We start from the raw sequence: 16,162 nt of genomic DNA, 5'->3' as shown, positions 1-16,162 counted from the left end.
ATACCCAAGTTAGTGCACAAATTGCTCACCATGTTTGGGTATGAAAGAGGAACTGAGGTTCTTAGGAAGTCCTAGAAAGCGGCCGCAGGCAGCAAACCACAGCAAACATCTCTTGCAGAACCTGAAGCTTTCAAGCTCCCCATAATAACTTGTTTCCTAACATGAACAGTCTCCTCAACATTTCTTCACTCCATTTAGTGCATTTACTCCAATAGTAAAACAAATTGTTTTTTTAACTTCTACTACCACCTGATCTACCTTTTATTACATTAATACCTTCTTAGACTTCTGTAAAAATGCAGCATAAAAGCAAACAGCACTTAGTCTTTCCAATATGTAAGGTCAGCCAACATACAGAACTTCATGTTTGGAAATCAGAGCCCATTCAGCGACCTGATCCTCTAGCAAACCAGTAACAAATTTCCATTTAAATTTCTTGACATCCTTGTCTAAAAAACCAACCAGACACTAATCCAGAGATCCACACAACTGCAGTTATTTCAGAATGAAAGTGAGTGAGCACGCCAGAAGTCCAGAAGCACAAGATAATGTTCTGTCAAGACTAATTTTGCCTTAATAGTAGATTGTGACATTCTGCATTTAGTCAGTCTTGGTAACTGCTTGCAACCGCAGAGGGCAAAAAAGGGTTGATAGTCCCAGAACAATCTTCCCTTTGCTGTGCCAGCAAGTGACAGATCTGAGTCTGTCTCTAGGGCTATAAAAATAACAGTAAACAGCCCTTACAGAGGCTTAGTTTCCTCAGTTTCCAGTATGCAATTTGGTATTTCAATTAATTAGGCTCTTGACTGCAATAAAGCTGCATTTCTTTTTCCACCAGTTTACATAGAAGCCTAGAACCCAATTGAAGGTGTGACCTTCACAGCACAACAACGCACCACAGCGCCAGGAGCACGCTACACGGGCACAGTGACACGGAAACCCCTCTGGAGCCACATCACTGCACGGTAAGCTATATGTAGAATATATAGACAGTATTAAAAGACAACGGCAAAGCCCTAATAGTTGCTGATGAGTTCTGCCAGCACAAAATGCTTCATCTCGCCAATATACTCACTCCCTGCCCTGCCACCCTAAAGTTATCAGACCCACGAGAGTTTCATGCAAAGGCAACGCCTTGACAAGCTGTTAACATGGGAATCTCATTTTTATTGCAAGCTATGCTCTGGACTCGCAACTCGCATAAGAAAGAGTTAATACCCCAAAAAAATCCTCACAGCATAAGCATTTGAAAAAGCACTAAAACGTGGCTTGTCACACTACAGATGTAAACACATTTTCCAATGTAATATGAGGACTAGTCATAATTTATACCTATATTACAATAACATATATAAGGACTTGTCCAGCCATGACATCAGTCTCTACTTTCATTAGCCATGTTTAAACTGGTGTCCCGGTCCAACCACAACTCTCCTGCTTCCTTACCTGAGCTCAGAAGTCACAACATCTTTCATAATGCAGCTTCATCCTGTTACCAGATCAGTGACATCTCACTTCCAATATTAATAGAAACACTAGCACTGAGTAAAATTGAAAGATTAAAGCCTCCTAAGCAATGTGAAATAGTTCATAATTCTGTGATTTCACAAAAAGACGCAGGAGAAAAATGAAAAGAGCATTAACATAGCTGGGTCTCTCCTCACTTCAGAAGGATCACTTGAGTTAATGAACTGCAAGCTTTGAAACATTTCTAATTTACACTCAAGAAAACCTTAAGCACCAGAACACAGCAATGAGATGTTTACAGATGACGATGTAACCAAAGAGATGCTTAAGCCAGGCCTGAAGACCAGCAGTCATTAGATGGCATCATTTGCTCAGAACCCTGAAGCAGCATTGAGCAACGTCTTATTTCACAACTCCAGTCCATTCCTGGTTGGGGAGCCTGAGGTCCAGAGTGTTTTTCCTCACGCATATATAAAAGCAAAGACAAAGTCAGAATGGGAGTTCTGTCAATGTTCTGCTATAAAGCAGAGTTAATTATCACATCTACAAGTCACTCAAACACTGCCACAGGTTCAGGTTTTTAAATTATTACGGCTGACACAAAAGACAGACAAGATCAACTCTGCCATCACACTGGCTGCTCCAGCAGAGCACTAAGATCTCCCACACAAGATGTGCTAAGAAGGCAAACTTTTGCCAGAAAGGTATTTTATCTCTGATCTGTTCGCAGGACCTACCAATATGACCTCAAAAATGACATTTTATTGGGACATTCAGGGACCGATCCACAGGACACAACGTTGACAAGCAATGCTGCACTGGAAATACATGTTCTGCCATCCTCCGCTGTTCAGTTAAGCCTTGCATTGGCAACTAGCCAGATACTTCAACATACACACCAGCAATGCTTAAGAAAAAATACAGCACCAACAACCAACCAACCAACCAACCAACCAACCAACCAACCAACCAAATATCGTAGTCAGGGAGGACAAGATTATCCATTTTAAAGCCAAGAATCAGATGGTGAAAAGGAGAAGAGGTTTTATAGGCAAATTTAAGAATATTCCTCAAGAATGGCGTTTTTTTGTGTTTTTCTGTACTATAGCAAAGCAACAACTGTCTAAATTATGCAATTAGAGATTTCATACTTAGAAAATGTTAGGTACTCTTTCTCCACATATACACATATACAATTGCACAGCTCACACAGTCAATTCCAGTCCAGACACAGATGTTTAGCAGCAGTTTCTACTAGAAATGCGATTACAGATTTCTCATGCCAAGCTGTGAAACGTTCAGGCAAAGGGTTTGCCTGCACTGGAGATGTGAGAGAGGTTCTACTTTAGGGGGAAAAAAACAAGTCAAAGAACAGTACTGAAGAAATCAGTGTTGCTGCCAAAAGCTGACCCAGTATCAATCTCATCCAACGCTGGCAATAGACACACCACAGATGAGAGTATTTGGAGGAAGATAAAATGAAACATCACAGTAATTACAGGAATAGGAACATTTCCTTTAGCAGTTAATGAGCATAAAAGCCTCTGTTCTTAATGAACATATATGGATTAAAAAAAATCTGCAGATCAGTGTTTCATAACTGTGTAAGAATTTCATATCTGAACAAGTTCATGATTTCTTCCTACTTTCTCACCTACTTTTAAAATCCTTTCTACAAGCTGAAATTTTTAAAATGTATACACTTTAAAAAAAGTCATATTTCAGTAACATTTTTCTCATCATAAAATAGCATTAAAATAATATAAAGCAGCTTTAAAATAATATAAAACAAGGGATGAATGTATTACAGTATTTGCCTGAAATTTTAATAGTTTTTTATCTATTCTTTCTTCCTTCCACACACAGTCATCATTTCTGCTGATTCTCTCTGCCTGGTCTGAACTTATCTAAAAATCACCTGAGGTTTTCTGAGTTTTGGGGTCGGTGTGTTCAATTTGGATTTTTTTAAGTTAAAACAGCATATGTCTATGTATAACAGCAGATTTCAATAATATCCTATTTATTTTTTGTTGAGATTTTCTCCCCAAATACACATATGCAAGTCCTCATCTCCGACAGATGTGTCCCTTTTTACAAGACTGCTTTTTCCTTTGTATTTAGCAGACTAGCTTGCTTAAAACATCACCTCACTACCACTGAAGAACACAGCACAAAATTAATTTATCAGAGCCTGAATAAAACACTGCTTTCCTTCTCTGAAAGCTCCTTACAGACAACCTAGTGCCCACGTAAACATCCTAAAATTATACTGGAAATGCAAGGCACAGATGGGGTGAAGGTTTCTGAGCCGGCAGGACTGAGGGTGGCAGCAGCAGACAGAATTTTACAAGACAAGCTCAGGAGACCAGGACAGAGATGAACACACTAGGAAATCTAGTCCACAAGAGTGTAAACAGGGTGATAACACCAAAATAAGGAGGACTGAGCTTTGTTTATATCTTTTGAGGCAGGGTTTGCCTGTGACTCATGGCAGCGGTCTGAGCTTCCTCCAGCTCTGGCCGCAGCCAGGGAGCATTCCTCTCGTCCTCTCACGTCCAACTCCCGCTGGCCTTTTCTGTGCTCACCAGCTGACACCAGGCCCTGGGCTTCTCTGCTTTTCAGCAGCATCAGGATGTGTCCCCTCAGCCTGACACTGATGGCTGAGCTTACACACTTACTAACCGGCTGGAAATAATACCTGTTTAATGTTTTTCTTTACAAGGTTTTTCTGGTGGCCCTGTAGAAACATCAAACTACCCACTGTTTTAAAGCACACAAAATTATTTATGTTTATTTCATTATCCATTTTGGATTTCATTCACCTTGTAACTAACACAACAAGGTGGGGCTTTTTTTAAGCAGTTCCAGTATTAAGGATTTTTTGTTAAAAAACTATTTTCAATAGATTGCTCTTTCATCCAAGTATTAAAATTCAAGACAACAATACCTGCTTTATAGCTTGAATTCATTTGCATACATCTAAAAATGTGATGAATCAGGTTAAAAAGCAAAGAGTCCATACTTCCAAGAAACCGCACACAAATGCTTTGTGTAACTCCCATTTTAGAACAGGAGCTTTATCTTCCAGTTTGACAGTAATATGTTGAAATATGCCACTGAGTACCCCACTCCTCTGCCCCCCCCACAACAGCAAGGGATGATCCATTCTGTTTTAAAACGATTGTTTGTTTCAAGGTGTTATTGACATAATTCATGCCTAGACAGTATTGTAAAAAAGCATTCACATGGCAACTCAAAAAGCTTCATTAAAAGCAAATTTCTGGAGTGCAGTGAGCTACATATGGAAAAAAAATAATAGTATTTTTTCTAGTCAATGTAAAGGTACATGGATATCTTACTGATAGTCAAAATCAAATAAAGCTTTAAAAATACAGATCTCTCTGAAATCCACTGCATTCAGTGATATTGTGAGAGGATGGCTTATGTATTCAGAAGCACTTGACATCCTTTGCTGCAGAGTACACAACACTTACACAGGCATCTACGCAGTGTACAAACCTTAGAAAAGCTGCGCATCTATCAGCAAAGAGGTGCTGGGCATTTCTGAAATCTAAAGGGTTTACCCAAACGGTTAAACCTGTATTTTCAGATACTCTTACAATACTGGCTCAAAGTTCTAACTAACAAAAAACAGATCAGACAGTGGTCACAGAGAGCCTATTTCCCCACGTATTTTTCAAATATGAGATCACTATAAACACGAATATTGCTAAGGTATTAGAAAAAAATATTTTTGTAAATAAGCCATGTTCTAAAATGTATTTTAAATATTTCCAGGTTAAAAAGAAAAGTCTTTCCCTGTAAGAATAGATTGCAGATATCTCAAAATAAAACAGACCTTCAGCAAAAGCTCTCACCTCTATCTACAGTCTTGTCTGATTCATGAATATAATGTTTCAGAGCAGCATCTAAGACAGCCATTTCAGTCTTGGAGATCAGATTTCAAAAAGATGACGCCCTTGAGAACACATTCAACCACTTGTCTTGTATACGCTTACACACAGCTGGCCTAATCCTTTTCATGACTTCAGATGTGTCAATTACAATTTCCTAAGTTAGAAAAGAGATCCTCGTCTCCTTATCCTAAAACCAAAACATACTATGAAATATTGTTTATACTATAAAATACTATACTAGCAACTACTTTCAACTATAAAATACTATACTGTAAAAATATTGTTTACTATGAAAGTTTTCTTCGCAACTTTTTGCTATGATAATATTTTCTTATGGAGAATTTCACATAGTTTGGCTGATACCAATTTCTCACCATGTAAACCAGCACTAGATTTTCAATAATTTCTCAGACATGGTACAGCTGGGAAACAAAACCATACTGTTTTAAGGAATCCAACAACATTAATTCACCCACTGAAAAGAACTAATATTCTAAAATGAAAGGTAAGAAGAATATTCTTGACTAATGGTGTGCATCCTCTGCATAGTACCCTGAGTTTGCTTCCTGCAGCTGCCAACTTTAAAACAAAATTATTCTTATAAAACAAGACACCAAAATAGTGACTGCAGCAACAGGCAGAGGTTACGACCCAACGCCACTGTGCCGACAGCATAAACGCATCATTGCTAACCGATGGCCTCTCAAAAGTCTAACCATTCAAAATCCTTATGAGATCATTTTCAAAAACATTGTCTGGTCTTGCCCTGAAAAGCTTTTGTCCCGTCAATGACAACTACTTGGAAGGAGAATGATCATTTAACATTTGAAGAACAAAGTGAATACCTACTTAGTGGACTTATTCACAGATGTGCTACTGTACTCATCTGTGCCCCCACACCCCCTGCTCCTTCAGGATATTGGGGCACACACAATCTTTAAGCACAGCACAATCATTCCAGCGATTAGGCGCAATCAAGCAAAGTGCCATCTGGGATAACTACAACACTGCCATTCTCTCTGCTGTGAGAAGGGCCATCAAAGCAGAAAAATCCTTGATCATGCAAAACCTCAGATTTACACATCCATATCCTCAAAATACGGTTTAACCACAGAACATAATGTGGAAATCTTCTCTTTCTCTGCAATAAAAGGCAACAAACAAGCTCAGTAATAAACAGTTGGCAGTAGCTGCCAATCAATATAGCCTGTCCTGGAATCAAAAGCTACAGATGGCAACACACTGCTTACAATTCCAGAGATTTATCTAGGTGGGGACAAAAAAATTCCTTAAGGAAAAACTGACCAATGGAGCAATAACCTAAGATTGATATATATGATCCCAAAAAAGACAATTGAAGTCTTCATCAAATCATGAAACTTCCACCCACAGATCCATATTTAACAAAATACACACTGAGAGCATAACGCAGCAATGCAGCGCTGTGGATAAGATTTGAGTGTTTACAAACTGATGACTCAAGTTATAATTCATGTGGACATGTATATTAAGCATAGAGGGTTTGCAAATTACTAGCAAAAGGAACATTTATCTCAATAATTTCTTCAGAAAGAGATTCCTCCGTGATTATTTGGTTTGTATTACTGTTTGACTCACGAGAGACGGAGTTCAGTTATGACTAGCACTGTGAAAGCAGCTTAGAAGAGTCCCCTATCTGGAAGAATTTATTCTCCTGTTTAAGAACAAGATCTGATTAACCAAAGAATGGGAATTTCATCAAGTAGTCCATATATACATACACAGGTCCACACATTATTTAGTGCTGAAAAACATTCAAGAAAAAACAGCTAAAAATAAGTACACTTAGCAGAGCACCACAGGGACACTTCATGAGACACTTCTTTGGTCAACTTTAGGCAAGAAATACTGTTATTTTTACAGGGTAGCCTAACTCCCTGATACAGAGCAATGCATTTGATGCTCATGGGACCAAAAGCAAATAACACCAAGTGGCTTCTCACCCAAATGCCTGTCTGGAAGCATACACCCGAAAAAACACTCTTGTAGCCTCAACCTCTCTTTCTTTCCTCTGAGGGTGCAAAGACAACTTCAGCAATATCCTTTGCTCCTAACACAGCACATGCTGCACCACAGGCTCATCCACACCTCCGACGAACTGGCACTGGTGGAAAACCCCCACCAGCTGAACTACCAGTTATAAAGCTTCACCATACAGATGTCAGAACTATAAATTCATTTCATATTCTAATGGAAAAATTGAAGTAATTTTTATAAGTGATTTTTTTTAAAAGATGAACTTATTTATTTTACAATGTAACAGCACAAGCTTTATTATTTCAAATTTTCACCTTTTGATTTTACTTTTTTGGTTAGTATATAAACTGCGTAACTTTTCAAGCAGGCAATTCAGTAAATTCAGACATGAAAGTTGTACATATCCATCTCCAAATAAGCTTAACCTCTCTAACAATATAATATAGCAATTAAAAATAAACTTACAGTGCGAGCACATTTCCAAAGGGTAGCTTGCCTCATTTCCCTGAAACACACACAAAAAAAAGAACAAAGTTGCAATTATTCCAAAGTTAGCTTAGAGGAACTATTTTAAGTTTCAGCACTGTAAATCTCTCAGCCAATACAAGTTACGTGGCTGCTTAAATATATATATATGCATATATATATATATATTTTTTTTTTTAAACCAAACAGCTATGGACAGTGTTTTATTTGGATAGGTCTATGTCACCAAAATATACAAAGAAATATAAAACCATTGAGAGGTCTCCTCTGATGAGAATTCCCATGAAAATATCAGCAGTCCACACGATAAGAACTTCAATCACGTATTCTAAACTCCAACAATCAAACTCACAGTTTATATATCATACAAACACTGTTTTTCAAGTTAAAATATTGAATTTCAAGACTTCACATAATCTGCTTGACCATTTTATTTTATACATAGGAACAGATACGTCTTATGAATAACCATGACAAATCTTACTCAATTCACATAAGAAAATCACAGCATATTTCCTCCCCAGAGCCACCTGCCCATTACCCCCAAAAACAATTCACACAGGAAAAATGATGCAAAACAAATAGTTTACATTACTAGAAATTCAGACGTAACAGCTTTACATTTAAATATTTTTTTCACGTCCTATGTTAATAAGTTCCTGTTTTGTAGCTGAACGGAAAGTTAAACTAAGATTTTCAATCCTTGCTGCATTACAACAGAGTCATAGCAATTAAAACTTCAAGGGTAGAGTCACTGTGAACTTGCACATACCAAAATCTGCAACTACTGCAACATGAACATCAAAAGACATTAAAATTACAAGTTAGCATTTTTTCCCATAAGCCTCACTTGGAGCCAGAGAAGATGACAAACACAAGCTTAGTATTTCTTTTTTAATCAGTCAGCAAAGGAGTGACCAGGTAACTGAAGAGATCAATAAACGAACATTTTTGAAAAGTTATTTTTAAGGGAGTGTTTTATACAAGAAAACAAAACATATTTAAGATGAGTCTCAGACACATTGTATTCAGCAGTCATTCTCTTATAGCATGGAGTGTATGGGACTCCATAGCTGAGCACTTGCACAGAAAGACTCCTCAAAATTATACACAATTGAATAGAAATACAGAGATTACTTGATAGAAGGAAAAAAAAAAAGGAAGAACTACACTGAGCCTGAAAGCATGCGACTGCGTTCCCTAAAAAGGACAGAAAGGGGCAGAACAAACATCTCATGAATCTAAACATGTCCAAAAAGAGATGTGTTGGGGGGGTGTTTGCTTTTTTTTTTTTTAACCTTCAAAACACATTAACTTTACCATCCACAAGCTCTCTTGCTTCTTCAAAAAAATTAATACACATGCTTTCTAAGTAGAGTGGCAAGAGATACCACCTTAACTTCTTCCCCAATGTCTACTTATAACAAGACGAGTAGCATATGAGGACCATCAGGTCCCTAAAACCTCCAAAGCATGACTGACATATTCTACAAAAGAAACTTATTCCACTGTAGCAGGGAATCCAGAACAGTTGTCATATAAAAAATCCTGGACCAAACCAAATCTAAGTCTTAGAAAAAACAGTGAAGACCAAAACAGGCAGAAAAAGCCCAGTGTATGTATATGAATATAAAAGGGTAGGGGATTTCAAATGGGGAAAAGCAGAATTTTGAAACAAGAAGAAACAGGAACCAGGGGATCCAGCTAGGCTGCTCAAGACACGAGGTCATGAAGAGGCAAGAAAAACACCAGACTGGAAGGCTGCAAATTAAAGGAGAAAGTTGAATTAAAACCAGTGCACTTTTGCACATACACATACAAATATACAATCCTAACTACATCAGAAGTCTGTTCTGGGCACTTACATCCTTGTTCAGGTAATGGGGAGAAAGTTAATGTCTAGTACAGGCTACTGAAATCAACCTGCCTAAAGCAGCATAAAATGCTAGCGAAAATTGCGCAGGGAAAATTAAGAAAAAATGGAATATTTTTTTCAGTTTATGAACAAGTGTAGTGCTTATAAGGAATCATTATGCATCTAGATGCACATGCTAAGCATAATCGAGTTATCTACATGAAGTAGCCTAAAAATATTTGGAGAGAAAAAATTGAATAAATTTAAGCTCAGTTTTTTCTGGGAAACAGTTACTGCTACAAAGAAATGTTAAGAATACTTACCTATCCAGGACTGGAACTTGGATATCTACAAAAAAGGAGAAAAATCTAGTAAGTGACCATGTATAAATTCCATTATTATTCAATATTTACTACACAGTATTTAACTAATGTATTTTTAAAAGTAGTTACCTGCTTTTGATGTGCTCAATGTCCATCTTCACAGGAGAATCCAGAAGTCTACTAATTTTAATGCTTTTTTTTTTTGGTACAAATAAGTATTTGAGCTGTACATGCCAAGATTCCTGTTTGCACAGCTGCGAGCTGGACAAACACAAAGGTGCTCCTCTACACCAAAGACTTGATCCTCAGAAATGAAGATTAATTATTTGGTCCTGGAGGCAGGCATTCTTCAGTATATTCTGAACAGCAGTACAAAAAGGTCACTTATTTGTCCCCAAATACAATCAGTACGTGTAGCCACTGTGCAAGATACAATATAGGCCCTTAAACACAAGTGCTAAATAGGCTGAATATTTTCTTGGTGTTTAAGAACAGGTAGGTAGTGAGTAGGATTAACGTGTTATGAAAAAAAGCAGGGAGGGGAGCACACAAATGAGCCCTTTAAGGAAGAAAAATGTGGTACATGTTTTCATCTGTATGGTTTTAATGCAAAGAATTACCAAAGTTTAACAGCAGGACTAAGCAGCATTCTAAAGAACGGTGGAAAATATTACTTTGGGACTGGAGGCACTAACAGAAAATTTGACAGTTTCTGCTAAAGGTTATCATAAATATAAACCTTATTTAGCAAAATAACACTGCATTGACATAAATATTTTTATTTTATAGTTTTAAGATGATACTCATTTAAAGACAAAAGTCAATGTAAAGTCTCCAAACATGTCATTTCATGTCTGATGCTGGGAAGTTGATTTATACAAATAAATGTGTAGAGTAACAAGGTTCTGATACAACTCTTAAGATTGCCAACTTGAAAAGCTCTAATAATATTCCTAGTCTGGCAATTTTTTTTGAATTCTGTTAGATCCCTACAAGTTAATTCCTGGTTAAGCAGCAGCAAAATCATGACTTAGAGACAGAAATAATTACAGATCAAGGAACAGTCCAAAACCTATTAACGGAAGGCTCACCAAATTCTGAAGCCTGCAGAATTATCAGTTTACTGGGGAGAAGACAAAACACGTCACTAAAGTATTTCAGAAGATCATTATATTATATTGTTCCTTTAAGAACAAAAATGTTCTTTGCAATTTATCCTCTAGTAATGATTCCCCTTTTCTCCCTTCAGAAGTTGTGCCTTTTTACTGGTTAAGGATAATCTATTAACAGACTTTAGTCTTTATTTCTTCTGTAGATTATCCATAAAAATGCATTTCTTGATTTCTCTTTCTTTGGCAGTTACTTCCAATATTAATTGCTCTCTCTTCTTCAGATCAGTTTTGTATATGTTCCTCCAAGGTAGGGCACTTAAGGGCAATTATCTTGACAAGTTTCCTCTTGGCAAAAGACATGAAGAGCTGTGGATAGAAAATAAAGAGAAATTTGCAATTAGCAATATTAACCACAGAATCTAAATTCTTAGCTGAAATTATTTATCCAGAACAGCTGGTACACAGTAAAACATCAGACTGCAAACCAGCTCTTCAGCATGCATTAGGAGAATACACTTTCTAGATCTGTTTAACTCGATGTTATTTTTCCACATGATGTACATCTTTTTGTAAATAGTTCAGAGACTTAAATTACAGTGTCAGCCTTCTATTAGTTTTCTGCTTTTGTAAAAGCAGAAAATGTGTTTAAATGGCAGCAAGCCACAATCTCAGCTTAGGACTCATCTCAAATTTAGTCCTCAAAAGGCAGCGTGTGAGGGACTGCAAACACAAATGAGCTGTGGAAACGGTTTAAAAGTTAGATTGTTTCAAGGCTTTTGGTTTGTTTCCATAGCCAGACAATGAATTAATTCAACAAGTGGCAAGAGTGGTCCCTGAGGTCTGTACAGTCATTCTTCAAGATTTGCTCCTGCACCTTCTACATTACTTGTTATCACAAGGAAGAAACTACAGTGTGCAAGTGAAGCAGTCAACCAGCCATGTCAGCTAGGGGTCAGAACTAGGGATTATCAAGATAATCAATTCTCAGGTTACACAAAAAGATGTTATCCATCATCCAGTACTACAGCTAACAAAGAATGGGAGTGTTAAGAAGAAAGATGGCAGAGGCTAGCAGTCAGCATTTAAAAAAGAGCCTACAAAAGATCCTTCTTTCTCTTCCACAAACACACAAAATGCTTCTCTACCTTTTCTCATTCTTCTCCGTACCACCAAAATTAATGATTAATTAAAATTACCTGTTGCAGCACATTCTTCTTGATCTTCCTTTGAGCTCATTTTCCACGCATTGCCATTTTCACAAAGCTTTAACAATGAAGAACTGCCAGCTTGGTGAAGAGAGGTTTAGTTCGTTGTGTTTTGCAGTTGGTTGTCCGTTTTGGTTGGTTGGCAGGTTTTTTTTATGGCCCTTGTTCCAATTACTAAAGCTCTGGCTGTCATAGGTCGGTACTTTATTCCTCGTACTGTATTCTTCATTAACAACCATCAGGCAAGTTGGCAAACTAAAACGGATGGCGTTGGTTAACGAGGCTTCAAAAACTTCAGCATTAATAGAACATGCCACACAGACACATCCATAGTCGTTTAAGTATTTGTTAAAATGAATTTCAGACAAAGCCCAGAGGCTTTAAGCCACTTTAATATTTGAATTTCTGAATTAACTGATGGTCAGAAGAATATGCAAGATCTCACCTACTGCAATTTGTACATTTCATATGACTTACCAGAGAAATTAAAGCCTGAAAGAATTTTATTAGAGCACAGATGAAAGACATGCCTAATATTTCTGTAGACACCACAACAAATATGGCTTTAAACAAGACAAACAGGAATAATATTTGATCAGGGGAAAAAAACAGCAAGCAAAACACCTTCATCTACCCCACTCAGAAACAGTGTGAATATACTTTGCCTTTTTTTGTTAAATCTGATTAGAAAAAACAAAACACTCCAAATAGAGAAATTGTGTCTTGGCCTAAGAGGATCCTGTTTCTCAAGAAAAACATGTTGCTGATTATCTTCCAGTATATTTCACAGGAATATCTATCTGTACACTACAAAAGGAAATTAATAAGGGAGATGTCATAGTTAAGATTCCTAGCAAATCTGGCATTTGTGTTTGACTCAAAGTAATTACATCACCTTTTAGGCTTTTCAGTGCAGCCACTAAAAACAAATCTACTTAAAACTGAGATATCACAACACAGTTACCTGAAAACAAGACTGGACTTATTCTGAGAGCTGGTAATAGTGCAGACTAACTGCCAAAATTTAGAAATTAACATTTAAAACAACTTGGTGACTTTTAAATTGTTTTATGCAAAGCAACTCCTAGGTAATTGCTTTGCATAAAAGTATTTCAGGCACAGAGAGTGTAACTCGCCCAAATACCAGCTCCTTGGAATCAGCAGCTCTCCAGCACAACTTTCTACTCAAATACTAAGAACATAAATCTACTTCTGAGGTTCTTATGATTGTACTAATGTTGAGTCATATACTGTGATGCAGAAGAACTATGCAAAGCCAAGCCATTAGAAGGCACTAAATTCGGAGGCTTGTAGAAGTTCACATAACTTAAGAGCAGTGACAGTTTCACTGCTGACCCCAAATTCTCAACCTAGTTTGAGATCATAACCCACAGCAGGAATTAAAGAAATGCATAAAATCGCCTGACACCCACCTCACATTCAGTAAATTCCAAAATAAAGTATCTTCTAGTGGTGTGCTGTACTACACACCCTGATCTTAAGGTCTTTTTGTTGTTTGTTTGTTTTGGTTGTGGTTTTTTTGTTTTGTCTCCAAACCCATTCACTCATCTGAGGGGCAGCTTAATTCCTTGCCTCTCTAATCCTGAAGGTAAGATTGCATGACAGCAGTTTAAGACACAACACTTCCCAACTGGATCTAGCCAAGATGACAATTTATTGAACCTTCACAATTACACAATTTTCACAACCTCAGTTTTGCTTATGTGCCACTCATTTTTATTACAAAAGCTTTGGAAGAGTCCCACCATGTATTTCATAACCATCATCTTGTCCAAAAGTACTTGAAAGTTGGAAATCATTTCCCTTCTGGTATTTGGACTGTCAAATCTTGTTACCCTTTGAACATTCAGCTGTCCACATGTCCAACTGAATAAATTAAACAGGTTACAAAATCAGCAAGGAATTCTTACAGGGCATCAAGAAAAGCAAAGGCAAGGAACAAAACAGAGGCAGCAGTAATGGTACCAGGTCAATAGCACAGACTATAAGCAACAGTAAAGGACTCAGGCATTCAGTTGGTACTTCAGAGTTATGCTCTCCTGTGAGTAAAACGTCCCATTAAAATGGATAATTTTTATTATTAACAATACTCTAACAGCTGGAACTGCCAGCATATATTGAATTCACAGAATGACATGGGTCATGAAAAACACAGAACATAGTCTTCTTTAAATCTTGCAATGTTGCCAAAAGAATCAGCAGTATTGTTATAGAAGATTATCTACTATTTGTACCTTTAATTCTTCAGTCAAACAGAAATAAGGTTCATATTACAGCAATGTATTATAGTATTTTCTCCTTTGAACATGATACATCTACACATGCAAACAATGAAATTTAAGTATCAACCTTAAATCTTCTTCTTTAGTTAGTACTTCCTATGAGCTCCTAAGAGTTCCCTAGGTATACAGAGATTCAACATCCAGGTTCTAAGATGCACCCTAAATATTAAAAAAACAAAACACACACACACACAAAAGACCAAAACAAAACCCAATCCACTCTTGAACTTGCTTTTCAGTTATTCCAAGCGCTTTTGAGACATATTTGCTTTCCCAACTATGACTGCTGGTCATTGGGAAAACTCATGAAGCACGAGGGAAAAAAAGTTACAGGGAGGCTATTTATTCTAGTACAAGAGTTTATTTAATTTAGGAATTTCTCCAATGACTTTTAACTTGTCTGACTCAGCTACAATCCAATACTCGAAGCTTCTCATGTCAAAGACACCGAACCAAACGTGTCCCACAAAAAAAAGAGAGAAACTGAAAACTGCTGTCATCGAATTCTTGCACCTTAATGCAAAAAATGTATGCATTTTCCACTATAAATTTGCAAAGGGATTGCTAACATGTTCACCACTTTTTATTCACATACACAAATATTATCCAACTGTTGATTCTGCGAGAGTTCAAAAAAATTAGCATCATGTTTTGAATGGCGCAGATAATGTAACTGAAGTGTCAAATGCTTCACAAGGTCTAATAATATGTTCTCTTGAATAAAAAAAAAAAATAAATTAAAAGAGCTAAAGAAAATGGACAAGTTTAAAAAAAGAAATCAAAGTTATATTAACACATTGTTGTCCCATCAATTTGTGGTTTCTTTAGAGGAGGTAGAGACATTTTCCAGCAACCATAATTTTCAAGATGATGCAACTACCCAGCATGATACATCAATAATTCCTCAGCATCTCTGTAGTTGAAGCCATGGTAAGTTCTCCCCCAACACTTTCAGTTACACTTCCTGGAAGATTTATCAGAACAAACCACTGAACTTGTATCAGAGCTCAGTTTTCATGTATGATCTTAACTCAAAGGTGAAACTACAAAGGTACATGGGACAGGTCTTACAGCTGCTATTAATATTCTGACTCAGTATCTCATCTTAATGGTTAATCAACAGCAAACATCAAGGAAAGCTACAGGCACTTTGTAGTCTAAAAGGACAGTGCTTTAAAAAAAAAGACGCACCAAACACCAGCTGGTTTTAACTTTGTAAGGAGAAGACTTCAAGTTTTAAGTGTGTTTTCCCCAAAGTAGCCTACATTTGTTAAACTTGCCTCTAAAGAAAACACCCGGTGACCTTCAGCACTGAAAGAACTAAAGAACTCAAAAAAAGATTAATACCTAATTCTTGAACATGGCGTTTAAATTGCAGACATCAGAGATAATGAAACAAGGCAAAGGGGATTGCCGGATTTGGGATTACAGTAGAGATCAAGTCAGGTTAAAGCTGTTACAGCATTCTGGCATTGTTG

At 37.0% G+C, this 16,162-nt stretch overlaps 1 protein-coding gene across 1 annotated transcript in view; it reads right to left on the bottom strand.

Annotated features, from left to right (window-relative positions):
- PPP3R1 (protein phosphatase 3 regulatory subunit B, alpha) overlaps positions 1 to 16,162 on the bottom strand; it is a 39,718-nt gene that overhangs the window by 8,651 nt on the left and 14,905 nt on the right. Inside the window, exon 2 of the mRNA XM_082048510.1 lies at positions 7,866 to 7,905. Within this exon, the coding sequence (XP_081904636.1) occupies positions 7,866 to 7,905 (40 nt within the window). The remainder of the gene's footprint in view (positions 1 to 7,865; positions 7,906 to 16,162) is intronic.

The sequence above is a fragment of the Streptopelia decaocto genome, assembly GCF_964273445.1.
Source record: "Streptopelia decaocto genome assembly, chromosome: 3".
Taxonomy (NCBI): Eukaryota; Metazoa; Chordata; class Aves; order Columbiformes; family Columbidae; genus Streptopelia; species Streptopelia decaocto.
This window is presented reverse-complemented; position numbering and strand designations above follow the sequence as displayed.